The 19262-nt window shown below is 36.5% G+C and overlaps 1 protein-coding gene across 2 annotated transcripts in view; it reads left to right on the top strand.

The window, feature by feature from the left end:
• The window catches only part of PCDH15 (protocadherin related 15), a 1495046-nt gene that overhangs the window by 1227200 nt on the left and 248584 nt on the right, over positions 1–19262 (top strand). For both annotated transcript variants that reach the window (XM_020978669.2, XM_078150714.1), the window contains 2 exons: positions 13942–14247; positions 15413–15637. In XM_020978669.2, the coding sequence (XP_020834328.1) occupies positions 13942–14247; positions 15413–15637 (531 nt within the window). The remainder of the gene's footprint in view (positions 1–13941; positions 14248–15412; positions 15638–19262) is intronic.

Genomic DNA, 19262 nt, shown 5'->3' with positions numbered 1-19262 from the left:
CATTTCCCTGACCCTAGTTGATTTCTGCTAATGATAATTGCTATTACCTTATTTTCACATTCAATGCAGTGAGATTTAAAAAATGTATATTATATTTTAATTTATGGAATAAAATGAACATATCTATAACATAGCATAATAAAAATATGATTCACATACAACTGCAAATCTAATAAAGCATAACACTCATTTCTCTTAAAAAAACACTTGAAAGTATTGGTATAAATGGATTTTCCCCTAAATTGATGAAAGAATATTTATCTAAAATCAGTGGCAATCATCAGATCATAGAGTTGGTCCTTGTAACTTTCTACTAGTCATATATAAGAGAAGAGTAGCATATAATAGTATCTTGGTTATAAATGGAAACTTTTTTTTTTCTCTTCAGCTCTCACTTTTGAACCATTCATGAGGAAACTGCTTCTGAGAAAACCTTAAGAACCATAACTGAACAGAATTGGTTCAATTTCTTGGAAAACAAGTCTATAGAGATGAAATCCCATACACAGGACATTGAGTTAGCAATGCCTGTGTGTGGTAGAGCCAATTAGAACCAGCTCATGAGAGCTGATTGTTAAATTTTTAGTATGAACATTTACATTTCAGAAATTGGCAAACATCACAAATCAAGACCTGATTTATAGTTTCATTAATTGTCCAGATTTTAGAAAGTGACATAGAAAATGGCAATAATGCAAATTAGATTGAAAAGTCATATATTTTTCCCCCCAGAGAACCAGTTGATAAACATTTACCAGCACAATACTATTTATGATGAACTAATATGTTTCAAAAACATCTCTTTTTGTTGTTGTTGTTTTGCTTTTAGGCAATTGGGGTTAAGTGACTTGCCCAGGGTCACACAGCTAGTAAGTGTCAAGTGTTTTGTCTGAGGCCACATTTGAACTCAGATCTTCCTGACTTCAGGGCCAGTGCTCTATCCGCTGCACCACCCAGCTGCCCCTAGAAGCATCTTCTTACAGTGATTGTCTTTAGATAGTAAGGTACTATACTGTAATATTTCTTCTACACTGTACCCCTGGAGCTTTCTAGATTTCTAGGGGATAAATGGAGAGAGTAGTAGATTTCAATTCCATTTATTCAAATTCAACAAATATTTAAGTGTCCACAATGTTCGTAGGTCCAGAAATCTAGCCCTGGAAGGGAATTCACAGGTCACCCAATTCAAACCTCTCATTTTACAGCTAAGGACGTTAAGATCCAGGAAAAATAAATATACTTATCCAGAGTCACAGTCTGTAAATGTCATAGGTGAGATGTTCAAGGCACATTTCTGGAACTATTATAGCATGACTCCAAATCTAGGACCCTATCCATTATATCAAAATATCCAACATTCAAAACAACCGATAAGAAGTCCTTTTTTTCTGTTTTGAAAACGATGAAAGTCCCCCATTGTGATGCAGTTTACCACATTCTTCATATCTGTGGCATGCTAACTCGATGTCTTTTGGCATGATTGTGACATGTCTGAGAAGGATAGCATATAGGTTGTTTCCCTCAAATTGGCCAACCAGATAGGCTTCACTTGTGTTCTACTCAGCCCTGATAGCTGAATTTGGAAGGCATAGATCTGTTTTGATATTCTCAACAATTTCATGATCTAAACAGTGGAAGAAAGGTTACACATCAGAAGTTTCTGATAATTTCTGATTTTACAGAGAAATTCAATTCAAGTAGGATATAGAAAGCCTGTACTTGACGTAGAGAGAGTGGGGGTAGAGAATAAGGAATTAATTCAAGAGATATAAGAAATAGAATTGACAGGACCTGGCAGCTGGATAGTATATGTGTTGAAAGGGGTGGGTGGAAACAAAGACAAAATAAAAACAGAAGAGGAGGCAAGTGGCACTACAGAAAGAAATAATGAAGGTGAAAGGAGGAACATTTTAAGGGTATGTCACTAAAATCATCATATTTCTTCATATATTTCCTGTAGGGAGGTGACGAGACCAGGCATTGACAAAGTTGATGCTATGAAGTTACTCTCTAGAGGAATCCAAAATAAGAGAGTTTACGCAAGAGAAAACAATACCTATTTAAGAAAATCATCACCTAAACATGTTCTTTTTTCTTTTCCTGTCAAGTTAGTACAACCAAAGAAATGGTCATATGCATAGGATTAATGAAAAAGAGGTGAAGATGTCAATAATAATTAGAAGCTGGGCTTTGCAGTAAGCCACAGATAATTCCTCAGGACTTTGTTAAGAGGGCATTTTTCAGTAAATAATGAATAGTCAATGGGATGGATCTCGATTGTGGAAATGGAGGGTGCTGCCACCCTCTCTGCTGAGTGTGTCTCTACTACCCACTGTATCTTAGACTATTGGTTTCCTAAAACATCACAGTGTCCCTCTACATAGGCTCTCCCACATTGGAGTTCTCAAGATATTAAGCTTCGGTTTTTCCAGTGCCTTTCGCAATATCTCATCCAATAAGGTCTTGATCTACTCAGTGATGTCCAACCTACTTTCTAATAGAAGGGGCTGCAATATCAGCAGTCACAATTCAGGCCTTGTAGGATGCTATTGATTACAAGGACAAGTTAACTACAGACATAGCATTATAAAGTCGCAGCTATGGCTATTTATTGCTTTGAAGCACTACGAGAGGGAAAGAAATGTGTGATTTTTCTTATTAACAATTTTAATTAACTTTTAATTGATTTCTAGTAAGATAAATGGTTTCATTACAGCATAACACACTGAGCACCTTTGCTGGATGCTGAGCATCAATACCAACTTTTTGACAGTACTACTGATAAAAGATTGTCTTCTGGATTTTCTTGCCAAACATATAGAAATTCATTTGCAAAGACCAACAAAACTTATTGTCTCACTCCTCCATTCCCTGTTGCCCAACCTACTTAGTCTTCTTCAATGTTTCTTTCATTAATGCTGAGATTTATAAGAAAGAAGGAAATGTTGGCACATCGTATCCATTCAGATGCTACCCTTAGGTGTGAATTATAGTGTTGGGCCTTTCAGAGCAGCCACTATGAAAAATGTGCCCCTTTCCCACAACTTAGCATTGAGTAATTATGAATTCTCCTGTTTTGAGAGGATTGGATGAAGGAACTAGTAAAGCTGAGTTTGGGGAAGAGAAGACTCAGAAACGCTGCCATGTAAAAGAGGTAGCCTTGATCTATTTGGCTCCCGAGGTCACAACTGAGAGCAATGACTGGAGGTTACAGCAAGGATGATTTAGACTTGGTACGTAGAAAAAAAAATCCCTGCGATTAAAGTGCTTCAGGAGTAGAATGTATAGCCTTGGGAGGGAATAGGCCATGCCTTACTCTCAGTCTTCAAGGAAAGGTTGCCTAACCACTTGTTGGGGATATTACAAAAGGAATACTTGTTCAACTATGGCTTAGACCCAATTGTGTCTATGGCCCCTTCCAGCTTTCAGATTCTGTAAGTCATTATGAGCAAATGTATTCCTTATTAGAATTCATTCCTTTCCTAGAGGATAAAAGGTGGGATATGGAAAGGCACATGGCTGTAGATCATGAAAGCTGTGCCCAGTGGCCTACATCTCATGTGTTTCACCCTTATGACCTTATATATCAAACTGGAAAATTTGATAGGATATGGAGAAGGATAATAAAATGATAAAGATTATAGAAACCATGACATGTTGTTCAGTTTTTCAGTCATGTCCAATCCTTTATAACCCCATTTGGGATTTTCTTGGTAGAGATATTGGAGTGGTTTGCCATTTCCGTCTCCAGCTCATTTTACAGATGAAGAAACTGAGGCAAATAGGTTAAGTGACTTTCCCAGCTAGGCTGGGAGATGTGTGAAACTATATTTGAACTCAGGAAAATGAAACTTCCTGATTCTAGGCACAGAGCTCTGTTTATTGAGCCACCTAGCTGCCCCATGACATATTTAGGGTAAAAAAAAGGATCATTTGTATTTAACCCAAATGATTTGAATTGACATGACAGCTATCAGAAATAATTGAAGAATCAGCCTTTAGAATTGAGATTAAAGCTATTTTGCATGTCCCAAGACTTATGGAAAGTGTGGAAAGAAATGGGGCAGAACTAGAACATTATGTGACTTTATGTTATAGAACATTATGGGCAAGTCACTTCTCTCTGGACTCCCATTTTCTCATCATCCTTAAACCAGCTTTGAGGTCCCCTTCTCTTCATGATATGTGTCCAAATACATATAATCGTGGAATTGTTGAATGGCAAAGGAAATAAAATGTCATCTCTAAGCCATTCTTTTCATGGTTGTTGCCTGGGTTTGGTGATCTATATGGTTCCTTCCACCTGGAAGTCTATGATCCTATAAACCTAATAATTCAGAGTCAGTGTGGTAGAGAGGAAATGAAAAGGAAAATAAAACTTAGAGTCAGAGGATATGAGTTGGAATCCTGGCTCTCCTACTTACTACCTCTGTAACCTGGGACAACTGACTCAAGGTTTCTCAGGGGGATCATCTCCAGTTATCATGATCTAGATATTGTCATTGGACCAAGATAGCTCTGGAGGAGAGTGAGTCTGGTGACTTTGCACAGCCCTCCCCAACTTACCCAATTTACTCTCAAGTGATGACATCACCTTTCTAATGCCATGGCCCCCTTTGAGGATGAAGGACAAACATCAATCAATCAATGTGCTCCTCAGATCCTAACTATTCAAAAATGGAATGAGCCATCTCCTGGACCACTGACATTTTGGTATAGGAAGTGCGAAAGCAGAGCACCTCAATGACCACCTACATATCTCAAAGGATATTGTAGAGGTAATTAATGCTTCAGGGCAGAACAGAACCAGATTCAATTAGATATATTCTGGAGATTTCAAAATATTATCCCTGCTCAATACATACTATTTTTCATCTGCTTATTTCCCTTGACTCATTTCCTTCCCCAAACCTTCCTGGAAAAACAAACAAACAAGCACAAAGTAATTAAATTAGACTATCCCAAACCCCTCACACTAATATGAATATATGGAGTAAATTTTAAACACTTTTTTTTCCTTAGCTAATATATTTTTCCCTGGGCATCATAGTCTGAATATTGTCACCCTGATGTGCAGTGTGCAAAAGATTGTTCAAAAGAAATTTCATAGCCTTACATTTTGTACCTTCATTGCCCTTCTTGGACAATATGGTGTCATTTACAGTTTTTATATTACATATCCTATATAGAGAATTAAGGGAGGTAGCATGGCATAATGGATCTGGAGCTGTCCTTTGAAAATTTATAAATTCTGCTGCGAATTGTGCATCTGAAATTTTTTTTAAATATAGGGCAGTCCATGTCACTCTTCAATTTGCAAATATTCAGTAGTGTTCCCTGACAATAGGATAAAAAGCACACTTCTTTATTGCAACTTAAGGGCCTTCATGGTTTTACTCAAATTTACATTTCCAGCTTTATTTCATATCAGTCACTTCTAGATTCCAGATATTATTGACCACTAAGTATTCTTTAAATTAATCATTACCCTTCCTACCTATGTGCATTTGCACTGGTTGTTCCTCCTTCCTATATTGCACTCCCTCTTGATTTCCACCTTTCATAATTTTATCTTCCTTTAAAACTTAGTTTAGGAGCTATGTTCTCCATAAAAATTGCCCTGATTTTTTTCCACCTTAGCTGCAAATCCAACCACTACAACTCACATTTTCCTGGGGAATTTTATGTATCTCATTTGCTCGTATTCCAGTCTACATCCTTTCAGTGGAATAAAGTCTCCCTGAAGTAGGGATTGATTCCTTTTTTTATCTTGACACAATACCTTCTACATAACAGACACTTTTAAATGTTTGGTTAATTAGAGTTGAGTCTTCTGATATTCTTAGCATGAGAATTTGCTTTACTTTGTCATCCAACAATGATTAGTACAGTACATGGCATATGTTAGTTACTTCACAAATGATTTTTTTTTAAATGAATGACCATGTACACATACTCTAGAATTCCTCTCCCAACTTCAGTTTCTACTGGGATATTGGATCTCAAGAAGATGACTACTATGTTTTCTCAGAGATATATGGTCAATTCTGAGAGACTGAAGGCAGGGCAGGTTGATTAATGCTATAATAAATAAGCTTCCATGGGCTGGGACTGATGTCAGAAAGACTCATCTTTTTTAGTGTAAATCTGGCTTCAGACACCTACTAGCTGTGTGAAACTGGGCAAGTCATTTAACTCTGTTTGTCTCAGTTTCTCATCTTGAAAATGAGCTAGGAAGGAAATGGCAAACCACTCAAGTATTTTTGCTAAGAATAGCCCAAATGGGGTAATGAAGTGTCAGACATGACTGAAACAATTTAACAGCAATAATAAATGACCCACCATTGATGTGTTTCTCCTATGATTATCAGTTGATATCAATTAATCAGCAAGTTATAATTGGATTTTGAAAAGTATATTTATTAAGTTGATAGAAGAAGAGTTGGTAGAAAAGTCCCCAAAAGTCTGTGGTACTACCTTCCTCTAGTATAGGCAGGGTCAGGCAAAGCTCCAAATAGGTATTTAACTTCATAGTGAAACTGTGAAAAAGAAATTCAAGACAATTCGATTTATAATATTTAAGGATTTTAAAATTATCTATAAGAATAAAAGAATATAATTTGGTCAAGACAGATACTAAATTCTCGATTTAATACCTGTAAAAGGGCTTACAGCTAAGTAAATTTGATTAAACTTTCTGCATAGATGTTTAGTGTCAGACACCATAGGATGTAGAATATCAAAGCTAGATTTGGCCCTTAAAACATGGAATTTCAAAGGTGGAATAGACTACCATAGACCAACTATGCTCAAAATATAGTCTGGGAACACTTAATGTCCCCAAGGCCCTTTCAGCAAGTCCACAAGATAGAACCAATTTTGATAATTCTAACACAGTTTGTCTATTAAAATATTCCTCCCTTTTCTAGCTACGTATATGTGTGAAGCCAGCTTCCCTTTATGTACTTTGACTGAAACAATGTAAAATAACAAATTGAATGCAGAAGCCATTGTCTTTCATTAAGCCAGACATTAATGAGATTTGCTAAAATATATAATATAATGCCACTCTTCTTTTTTTTTTGAAAAGTCATTTTTTTCATTAAAATGTGTTACTTTGTGTTAACAGGTCATTAAGTCATTATTGTTATTTTAATCAAATTAATCAATATTTTAAATTTTCAATTTTGATTTCTAATATAACAAATATTGACTGATGCAAGTCACATAAATTCTTTGGAGGTCTCTTTGGAGACCTACACTGTTTTATTTTTGTTTTGTTTTTTGTTTTTTGGCTAGGCAATGGGGTTAAGTGACTTGCCCAGGGTCACACAGCTAGTAAGTGTTATGTGTCTGAGGCCAGATTTGAACTCAGGTCCTTCTGAATTCAAGACTGGTGCTCTATCCACTTCACCACCTAGCTGCCCTGACCTACACTATTTTAAAAGAGAAAAGCTGTTCTCAGAGAAAAACAAAGAGTTTTGAACCTTGGCTTAGATCATAGAATATTCAGACTTGGAGGTGCCCATTGAATATTGACAAAACTTAATATGTAAAATATCAGATCTAGGGGACATATTGGAATATAGAATTTCAGAGTGAGAATAAACCATAAACACAGGCTACTAGAGCCAAAGGCTGGGATGTTGAAGTTGAGATGGATCTCAAACATAATAAAAAGCTCTCAGCTAGAAGGGAACCTAGAATGTAATACAAAGAATACTTGAGCTATAAAGGATCTTAGAACAAGGAATATCAAAGTGGCCAGATGCCTGAGAAAATGGAACATGAAAGGTCCAAGGTATACTAACCTTAGCAATCATCTCACCTCATGTCCTTGTTTTATAGCCATGGAAACTAAAGTCCAGAGATGTTGAGGGAATCATCTGAATAGCTGGCACTAGTGTATCATTTGATTTGTCTCAACTGATCAGCCATTTAAGTTAGTCATGCCACTAGTTTTATTCTCTACTTCTCCCTCCTCAACTGACTGATCAGCTGTTTGGCTATGTGGATTAAAGAAATTATTTCTTATGAAGGCAAAACCCGGGGAAGATTGTTGGGAGAAGGCAATTGCTTGTGCCACCTCTCCACATTTTTGTTTACAGTATTCCTTTCCCTCACCTGGAATTCCTGCCCCATCTCTCCCCACCATGTATAGAACATGTAATTCTTCCTCAAAAGACCTTATTCTCATCTAATTGTCAACTTAACTCAGGTATATAATTAGCTAATAACTTCATAATATGCCCTTAAGGGGCCTTTAGTAGAATCTTCTCATTTTTCCCCTGTGATCAAAAGAAATAAAGCACTAATGGTAGAATTTTTAACAAGGTTTAATGAAAAAGGCTCTTGATTTAAAGTCAGAAAACATGAGTTGAATTCCGTATCTGTCTGGATAACTTTACTAAAATCACTTCACTTCCTCTCTAGGATTGTGTCCTCATTTGCAAAATGAAGGAGTTGGCTCTAAGGTCCTTTCCAGCACAGAATCTAGAAACCTATGAACCAGAGATTTTAAGGCTAAGACACTTCTTTTGGGGGGAGATGGAGGGCAATGGGGGTTAAGTAACTTGCCCAGGACCACACAGCTAGTAAGTGTTATGTGTCTGAGGCTGGATTTGAACTCAGGTCCTCCTTAATCCACAGCCAGTGCTCTATCCACTGTGCCACATAGCTTCCCACCCCCCCAGACACTTCTTAATTGGCCCTCTTCCTGATAATTGTAAGACAATCCTGGACTATGGTATATCACTATTTAAAATTACCTGACCCTTATGTTCTACCCCATGATTGTACATTGTGTTCACAATGTCAATGCAATACACCATGGTCTGTGAAAGTGGATGAAGTGGCTTTATCATACTTACAGAAATTACACAAGCCATGTGTTTCTGGTGCCAGCCAAGTTCCTTGTTTTCTCCCTCTCCTTGGCATCAGTCACACATAATTATCATTTCACAGCTGTTAAGATGGATTCCAGTTATTTTGAAGAAATGAAACACAATGCCTTGCAATAGGGAATGTTCTTCAATAACAACTGATCCTATTTTATATTCCAATTACTTGAGTTTCAGATGAGAGTAATTACTTATCAGAATTTTTCTTTTGGGAGGATATTTATTTCAGCCAAATCTCCATTTGGTTCAAAGTGATTATAGAGTTTCAAGTTTTCAGTGAAATATTAACCAGATCTTCCATTTTCTTTCTCTGCTTCTACTCCATGTGCTGACAGTGCCCACCTCAGCTCTTTGAGGTTATGGTGGCAGAACATTCACAATATCAAGTCCTACCAGTACTACTAATTGATATGTTTCAAGTTCCAGGCCATTGATGTCTCTTGTCCTAGTACCAGCCTCATGACATTTAGAAAGGTTAATCAATGACAAAATGTCTACTGAAAGTGGGTGGTTTGACCATAGAAACTCACAAAAGACCAATGGTATGAAAGGGTTATGGCCAGAATTAGTGGAGGGGAAATTAGTGTATAAGTTTACAGATCGTTTGAAGTTTTTAAGTATAAATTGATTATTGCTACTAGAAATGGTCAGTAGTGATTTGTACTATTCACTAGGTTCTCTTTCTCTTTTCCACATTTGCCATCCTTACACACTTGCTATCTTTTCATCATTTTATCATCAAAAAGCATACATGTTATGCCTATGTCTTTGCATGGAAAATAACTCTTGCATCAGTTCAGTGATAGACATAGGGACTGTGCTGGTGATTTCATTGGTATAAGAAACTCCCATCTGAGGTACCACATCACACCTATCAGATTCGCCAACATGACAAAACAGGAAAATAATAAATGTTGGAGAAGATGTGTGAAAATTGGAAAACTAATACATTGTTGGTGGAGCTGTAAAATGATCCAACCATTTTGGAGAACAACTTGGAACTATGCCCAAAGGGCTATAAAAATGTGCATACCCTTTGATCTAGCAATAGCACTTCTAGGCCTATATCCCAAAGGGATGAAACAAATGGGAAAAGGACCCACATGTGCAAAAATATTCATAGTAGCTCTTTTTGTGGTGGCAAAGAATTGGAAATTGAGAGGATGCCCATCAATTGGGGAATGGCTGAGCAAGTTGTGGTATATGAATATAATGGAATACTATTGTGCTATAAGAAATGATGAACAGGCTGACTTCAGAAAATCCTGGAAAGACTTATATGGTCTGATGCTGAGTGAAGTGAGCAGAACCAAGAGGACTTTGTTCACAATAACAGCCATGTTATACAATAACTAATATTGTTAAACTGAACCCTTCTCAGAATTACAAAGATCTAAGACATCTCCAGAGGCCTTGGGATGGAAAATGCTGTCCACATCCAGAGAAAGAACTATGGATGTCAAATCACTGTCACTTATTTTTACCGTCTGTTGAGTTTTGTTTCATCTTTCTGATGGTTACTCCTATTGGTTTTAATTTTTACTTACAACTTCACTAATGTGAAAATATGTTAAGTGGTTATGTAAATGTAATGCCTACATCAGATTGTGCACCATCTTGGGGAGGGTGGGGGGGGAGGAAGAAGGAGAAAAAAATTCAACTCAAAAGCATATGGAAGTGATTGTTGATAAATCAAAATAAATTAATAAATTTAAAAAAAAAAACTCCCAGTAAGAAATATCTTCTACCCATGCAGGTCAACACCCTCTTTGAAAGTTCTGCCATCCCAATTCTTAGAGCACTATGAAATAAACTGACTTGACCAGGGTTACCTGATCAGTATTTGGCAGAGAAAGACTTGAACACGGCTCTTACTTGCTTAGAAGCCAACTTTCTATGTAGTACACCGTGTCATCTCTAAATGAACAATTCTTAAATGTGTTATGTGTAGAGGACCAAGTGAACGAGTGGAGAAGATAAGCTTTATGGAGCTTAGAGTACAGCAGCCCATCAAACTGTTCTCTCTAGATTTTATGTAGACACATATCTAGCAACCATAAAGAAAATTGAATTTAAAAAGTTCGCAAATAATGTACATCATATGTGAGCATCCTTATGTACATGGTTTAGAGAGAAAGTACAGTGATGGGAAGGATGAGAAGAAGGGGGATGGGAGAGAATTTTGTGTCTAAACAGGGCATGATGAGATTTCTCACAGTTATTCTTCAACTAATGCAATAAGGCTTTATGGTATAGGTAAGAACTCAGAAGCTATTTGAAAAACAACTTTCTATATTTTTCATTTATTCTCATACATCATTTACCTCATTTTCCCTTATCTCCCTTTTAGTCCCTTTCGGTCTGTGCTTCTTTTTCTCTTTATCTTCCTTCACTTTTTTTGTTTCATGACATTTCCTTTTAATTTATAAGATAAACAGTTAGAATAGCCAGACAATCATCATCAAATGTTAGTAAGATACTCTTACCAACAAAGCTCAGCATTTAGAAAGAGAAACATGAAGAGTTCTTCCTAAGAAGACGCCTGAAAAGCAAGCTTTATTGTTTCTAAAAAAGACATTTGGTAAATCCGTAATGATAAAAATTGCTTTAATCTTGAGGATTTTCTCCTTACATTAAGCTTACAGGGAAACTGAATGGAAAAATAGGTGCATAAATATGTTGAAAGCTAGAGAGCTTCAAAATTGAAAAGGGAGAGATCAAAGGCAGGAAGTGAATTTCCTTGAATAAATCACTGTAAGTATTGTCTGGAAAGGTTTATTCCAATAGTAAATTATGGCTTGTCCCATTTCAGCTGTTTTTCAAACATTTACAATAAAAAGCAGTGGGATATTTTTTTAATACTGTGTTTTGTTTCCCATGATGTATATTCTAATGCCAGTTACTTTAAAGCTACTTTACAAACTATTATTCTTACAATATATTCAGTTGCTGATGTTAATTATCAATGAATATGTCCATAGTTTAGGGTCAGTGATTTCATATGTGTTTATAATACTTCTGGTATAGACTGCAATCTTTCTATTTTTTGACAACTAAAATAAACTCCTTTCATCACAACTTTATCATCTTACAGCTATCCTACAGATGGGATGTTTTTTAGGAGATGTGTGATAGGGGATGATCCTTGCCCTCCTGGAATTTACAGTCTAAAAGACATATAGTTTATTACGGGAAAGAGTGATTAGATTTATTCTGCTTCATAAGGAAAGGTGAAGCCAGCAAGAATGGGGAGAAGCTGCAAAGAGGACATTTTAGGCTTAGAAAAATGCCCTAATGATTAGTGCTATTTTAAGTGAACTAGATTGGCTACCTCTGATGTAGAGAGTTCCCTTAATTGGAAATGGAGCAAAGGGTGGTCACTCCTTGGCATGTTGAAGTAAAATTTTATTTTTGAGAATAATTTGGATTGGACAGCCATTAGAGGCCCATACAACTCTAAAATTCATTGGGTTTTCATTTGTTTAGTGCTTTGAGGTTTACAGAGGCCTTTTATACTATTTTGCAGCCCTGATTCTGATATGGACACACAGTGAGAAGATAAAGAAAATAGAATCAGAATTTTAATAAATAGTAAAGAGTGAGCAATTTTGCTTGCATCACAATTACAAGTCATCATTATCCTAAACAATGAAATTTAATGATAGCGTCATTCCATATTCAACCTATTGTTTTGTTTTATTTTGTAATGTGTATTAGTAGAATTGGAATAATATTTAGGGTTTTCTTAAATTTTCTTTCAAGAAAGTAAGTACTTGAACAGTGGCTTATCTATGTTCTATTAAATACAAGCTTATCTTCCCTTTATCTATCTATCTATCTATCCATTTATCTATTTATTCACTCATTTTCTTGTTTATCTATCTATCTATCTATCTATCTATCTATCTATCTATCTATCTATCTATCTATCTATCTATCTATCTATCCATCTATCCATTTATCTATTTATTCACTCATTTTATTGTTTATCTATCTATCTATCTATCTATCTATCTATCTATCTATCTATCTATCTATCTATCCATCTATCCATTTATCTATTTATTCACTCATTTTCTTGTTTATCTATCCATCTATCTATCTATCTATCTATCTATCTATCTATCTATCTATCTATCTATCTATCTATCCATCTATCCATTTATCTATTTATTCACTCATTTTCTTGTTTATCTATCTATCTATCTATCTATCTATCTATCTATCTATCTATCTATCTATCTATCTATCTATCTATCTATCTATCCATCTATCCATTTATCTATTTATTCACTCATTTTCTTGTTTATCTATCTATCTATCTATCTATCCATCCATCTATCTATCTATCTATCTATCTATCTATCTATCTATCTATCTATCTATTTATAAATACCATGTGTGGTGGCACACATCTACAATTCTTGCTGCTGAAGGAGGCAGAAACTAGTGCATATCATGAGGTTGAGAGTTCTGAGCTGCGGTAAGCTAAGCTGATAGTTTGTCTGCAGCATCTGGCATCAATATGGTGAGACCCTTCGATCAGGATCAGCAAGCTTCCTATGGAGGAACAAACCAGAAAAGCTCAGAGAGTGGGTCAAAGATACCATACTGATCAGTAGTGGGAAAGTAGCTAGGAGGTGAAGTGGATGAAATTCTGGGCCTGGAGTCAGGAAGACCTGAGTTCAATTTGCTCTCAGACACTAGCTGTGTGACTCTGGGAAAGTCACTCAACCTTGTTTGCCTCAGTTTTCTCATCGTAAAATGGGCTAGAGAAGGAAATGGGAAACACTCCAGTATCTTTCCAAGAAAAGCCAAAATAACATCACAATGAGTCAGGCGTGACTGAAAGGAATTAAGAACAATAGCCCAATGCACTTCCAATCAAAAATGAAATAATTAAAAATTAGCATTTTTCTAATTTAAATTATATATTATATAATGTATAATTTATGGTATATATTATATATTTTATCAAATATAAATTATAATTTTTAACTCGTAAAGTCATTTTAATCTACCTGTTTCTCATTTCCTTCAGGCCACAGATCCAGATGCCGGGATAAATGGTCAAGTGCACTATAGTCTTGGAAACTTCAACAATCTTTTTTGGATCACTTCAAATGGAACTATTTACACAAGAGTTAAGCTTAATCGAGAAGTAAGAGACTACTATGAGCTCTTTGTGATAGCAACCGATGGAGCCGTACATCCTCGGCATTCGACATTAACCCTAGCAATAAGGGTCTTGGACATTGATGACAATAGCCCTGTTTTCACTAACTCTACCTACACAGCTGTTGTGGAAGAAAATCTCCCAGCAGGAACCATCTTCCTTCAAATAGAGGTATGTGAAAGGAATGACACATTCTTAGGCCCGCATCAGTATGCTCATAGCTAATTTGTCCATAAAGCAATTTTCTTCTTGAAATGTATTACTGGAACATGCCTATGGTAGGATAAAAATCTGAAGACAGGCTATGTCTGTCAATCAAAATGCTTATTATTAATTACCTACTGTGTGCCATGCACTGTGGCATCAAAATACAAAGAATGAAAGAATTCCTAGTAGTAAAAAGATTACTGACATTCTAACAAGCATCTCTACAAATGAATATGCATACATGTCTATATATTAGAATATATTATTTATTCTAATTTATTCCTTTTAGAAACCTGTTCTCAGATTTGTTAAATTGGAATTTGAGGGAAGAGAATATAGATATCATTTTCTCCACCCTTGCCTTTCCCTTTTAGATTCCATAGATCCCCTTAAAGTTCAGCCCAAGTAATACCTCTTACAATATATCTTTCCCAATTGCCTTGTTTTCCTAATTGCTTTGTATTTATTTGGATATACTTGTTTTTACCTAACTGTGAACGTGACCCTTCCTTCATGTCTGGTGATGTAAGGACCTTGAGGGCAGGGCTTATTTCATGTTTGCATTTGATCCCTAATCCCTGGCACAAAGAGGGCATCTAATGATGGTACGTGGAATTTAATTGAACAAATTACTTTCAAAATGGAATTATACATATTGAGAAAGAAAATAAAGCCTGGAGGTTCTGTCTTTAATGTGGTTTCCACTGGAGTAGTTTTTTTTTGATTTGGTTTGGTTTGGTTTGGTTGTTTGTTATTATTCTTCATTAGTTAGTTTAGTTTAGTTTTATTGGTAACAGCACATTTGTTAACATATGTATTTTTTTCTCTCCCCAAAATTATAGTATATCATTCCTCTAGGGTGGGGACTGTTTTGTCACTGTTGTTCTTGATTTGGTGTCCTCGGCATCTAGCACAGTACCTGGCACATATTAAGTTGGTGATTAATGAAACCTTATTAAGTGAATGAATGAATGAATGAATGAATGAATGAATGGCTGAATGATTGTGTAAAAATTTTGAGAAGTCCACAACACCTGTGGCACTAAAACCCTACTTGACTTGATCCTACATGAGTTTCATCACTTAGAACTCCCTCAATCTAAACCATATTTTAATTGTCTCATTACAGGCGACTGATGTGGACCTTGGTGCCAATGTTTCCTACCGCATTCGCAGCCCAGAAGTGAAGCATTTATTTGCCCTGCACCCTTTCACAGGAGAATTGTCCCTGTTGAAGAGTTTGGATTATGAGTCTTTTCCAGAGAATGAAGCCTACATCACTTTTCTTGTGGAGGCTTTTGATATTGGAGGAACCATGCCCCCAGGCATTGCCACTGTCACAGTGATTGTGAAGGTAAGCAAGAAATAGCATATACTCAATTAACCGACTTGGACAGATATACCCAAGAACCAAGGTGTTTGGGCAGGTCAATGCATTTGTAATCATTAGTGTTTCTTTTTTTTCCATGCCATAAACCTCTTCTCTATTAATTTTCCTATACATGATGTTTCCTTGTTTTTCCAGCAACTGTTAGAAGTGTTTATGCTACACTTTCTACTCATTCATGTTTTTCCCCTCTAAATCAAGACATTATAAATACAGAGTAAATCAAAAGTAAAACTATGCAAATTTTAAAAAGAGAAAGTGTAGTAAAGATAGTATTCTCTTAAATCAGGAATATTTGAGTTCATTTACTACCTCTGACAGAGTGACCATATAATCCTGGACAGAACACTTAATCTCTAACCTTCAGCAACTTTCTACGTTTGCAGAACAGTTCCTATGATGCCCATTTGTCGTCGACTGGCTAAGCAAATTGAGCTACATGAATAGAATGGGATGTGACTACTATGTGAAATTAGGACTATGATTGTGTAAAACATAAGATGATTGGAAAGGTAGAAAGGGCCAGGTTGTAAAAGACTTTGTTATCAATACTAAAATATGTAAGAAATATGATTTGTTTTATTCTTTCACTTAGAAAAGTATCAATTTAGATGGATCCATAGTGTTATGTGTTTTCATGGACACAAGATGAATAACAATATTTTGAGTGTTTACTTTTTCATTATATCTACTTACATTATTCAATTAAATTCAAGTTACATTTATTAAGCCACTGCTATGTTCTTGACACTGGGGAATGGGAGAGGAAGATATTAATGGAAATAATATATACATAAACATATATATGTGTGTGTGTGTGTGTGTGTGTATGTGTGTGTATTTTTTTTAACTTATATTTTATGAGGGAAACAATGTACGTGCTTTTAGATTCAAAATAAAGAGGAGAACCTAGGGACAGGGTCACCAAGAACCTGGAAAGGGGAATAAAGGAAAAGGTACCTGTATGAGTTTGTGGTTTACCTCAACCTTTGAAGGAAGGAAAGTATTTAAGAGACAGAAGTGAGAAGACAGTGAATTCCAGGTATGAGGGACAGACGGTGCAAATCTTACAGATGGAGGATGACCAGGTGTGAGACATGGGGAATGGCAAAGAAGCCAAATACTCTGTACTATGGTGGAATGGAGAGTGACTTATGATAAATGTAGCTCAGGCCTGGAGAATTAACGCTCAACAGTGGGATCAAAGGAGAGAATCTCCAATGCTGTAGTGTCAGAACTGCCCAGAGTTAAGGTCCCATATCAGGTATTTTTTTAAATATAAATTTGTTTATTTTTAGTTTTCAACATTTACTTCCACAAGATTTTGAGTTCCAAATTTTCACCCCATCTCGCCCCTCCCCCCACCCCAAGATGGCATGCATTCTGAATATACATGTTGTGAAAAACTAACTCTATTTCCCTTAATCCTATCCTGCCCACCCAATTATTCTATTCTTTCTTTTGACCCTGCCCCTTCTCAGAAGTAATTGCTTCTGATTACCCCCTTTCCCAATCTGCCCTCCTTTCTATCATCCCCCTGCTTTCTTATCCCTTTCCTTCCCTGTTTTCCTGTAGGGTAAGAGAGATTTCCATACGCAATTGAATGTGTATGTTATTCCCTCCTTTAGCCAAATCCTATGAGAACAAGATCCACTCATTCCCTCTCACCTTCCCCTGTTTCTCCTCCACTATAAGAGCCTTTTCTTTTTTTCTTTTGTGATTTAATTTACCCTGTTCTACCTCTCCTTTTCTTCTTCTCCTAGTATAATCTTCTCTCATCCCTTAGTTTTATTCTCCAGATGTGAACACTTAATCTTCAACTCACCCTCTGCCCTCTATCTATCTATCTATCTGTCTATCTATCTATCTATCTATCTATCTATCTATCTATCTATCTATCTGTCTGTCTGTCTGTCTGTCTGTCTGTCTGTCTATCTATCTATCTATCTGTCTATCTATCTATCTATCTATCTACATACATATAATTTTTCACCCTCCAACTACCCTAATACTGACAAAGGTCTCATGAATTATAAATATCATCTTTCCATGCAGGAATGTAAACAGTTCAACATTAATAAGTCTCTTATGACTTCTCTTTCCTGTTTACCTCTTCATGTTCCACTTGAGTCCTGTATTTGAAACTCAAATTTTCTATTCAGCTCTGGTCTTTTCATCAAGAATGCTTGAAAGTGGGGCGGAGCCAAGATGGCGCAGTGAAAGCAATAACTTCCTTGAGCTGTCCCCCAAACCCCTCCAAATACTCATAAAAATGGCTCTAAACAAATGCTGAAGCAGCAGAACCCACAAAAAGACAGAGTGAAATAAATTTCCAGCTCAAGACAATCTGGATGATTGATCAGAAAGGTGTATCACGGTGGGCTGGGAGTGCAGCACAGGCGTGGCATGTGCAAGCAGGCCACAGCAAATCTGGAGCAGGCCTCAGAGGACTGAATTTCAGGCAGCTGTGGTGGTTTCCACACTGCTCAATCCACAAATGCCAAAGACAACTTAGAAGGTCAGTGGGAAAATTCTGTTTTTTCGTTGATGAGAGAGGAAGGCGGGGTTTCAGTTCCATTCACCAAGAGCATGGCCGGGGAAGGGGGGGCAGCTGATTCCCGAGCTTCTGGCCCACATACTGAGTGGTAATCCACTGGATGATCAGAGAGGGACTGCAGGGATCTCTTTGCCAGCGCTGAGGCAGGAATCTCTTCTTTGCCTGTGTTTGGATCTGGGTTACAATTCTGGGCAGCAGTGCTGGGATGAGGAGGAGCACTGGATTGGTGGAGCTTGTAGTGGCTGTAAAGAGGAGCCCCTCCTCACAGTTACAGGACAGAAAGGAGTACTTGTGCTCACAGGCCAGGAAAGGAGTAAACACCTTGCCCCTTATCATACCACCTTGGAAGAACTAAAAATTTACAGGTCCCTACAAGTATCTCTGAAAACAGCTATATGAACCCCTGAAGCTTGGCACAGTACACTCTCCACATTGGAAGCAGACTCTTACCTTAATAAAGAGTTTAAAACTCAAGTAGTTGTCTGGGATCATGAGCAAGTAGGGCAAAAGGAGTCAGACTATATTATCTTACTTTGGTGACAAAAAAAAATCAAACTATACAACCAGAAGAAGACAACAAAGTCAAAGCTCCCACATCCAAAGCCTCCAAGAAAAATATGAATCAGTCCCAGGCCTTGGAAGAGCTCAAAAGGGATTTTGAGAAGCAAGTAAGGGAAGTAGAGGAAAAACTGGGAAGAGAAATGAGAGTGATGCAAGAAAATCATGAAAAACAAGTCAACAGCTTGCTAAAGGAGACCCAAAAAAATACTGAAGAAAATAACACCTTAAAAAATAGCCTAACCCAAATGGTAAAAGAGGTCCAAAAAGCCAGTGAGGAGAAGAATGCCCTAAAAAGAAAAATTGCCAAATGGAAAAAGGTCCAAAAGCTTACTGAAGAAAATACTTCCTTAAAAATTAGATAGAGCAATTGGAAGCTAGTGACTTCATGAGAAATCAAGACACTATAAAACAAATCCAAAAGAATGAAAAATTAGAAAACAATGTGAAATATCTCATTGGAAAAACAACTGACTT

Source organism: Phascolarctos cinereus, unplaced genomic scaffold (assembly GCF_003287225.1).
Source record: "Phascolarctos cinereus isolate Bilbo 61053 unplaced genomic scaffold, phaCin_HiC Scaffold_3;HRSCAF=262, whole genome shotgun sequence".
NCBI classification, from domain to species: Eukaryota; Metazoa; Chordata; class Mammalia; order Diprotodontia; family Phascolarctidae; genus Phascolarctos; species Phascolarctos cinereus.
This window is presented reverse-complemented; position numbering and strand designations above follow the sequence as displayed.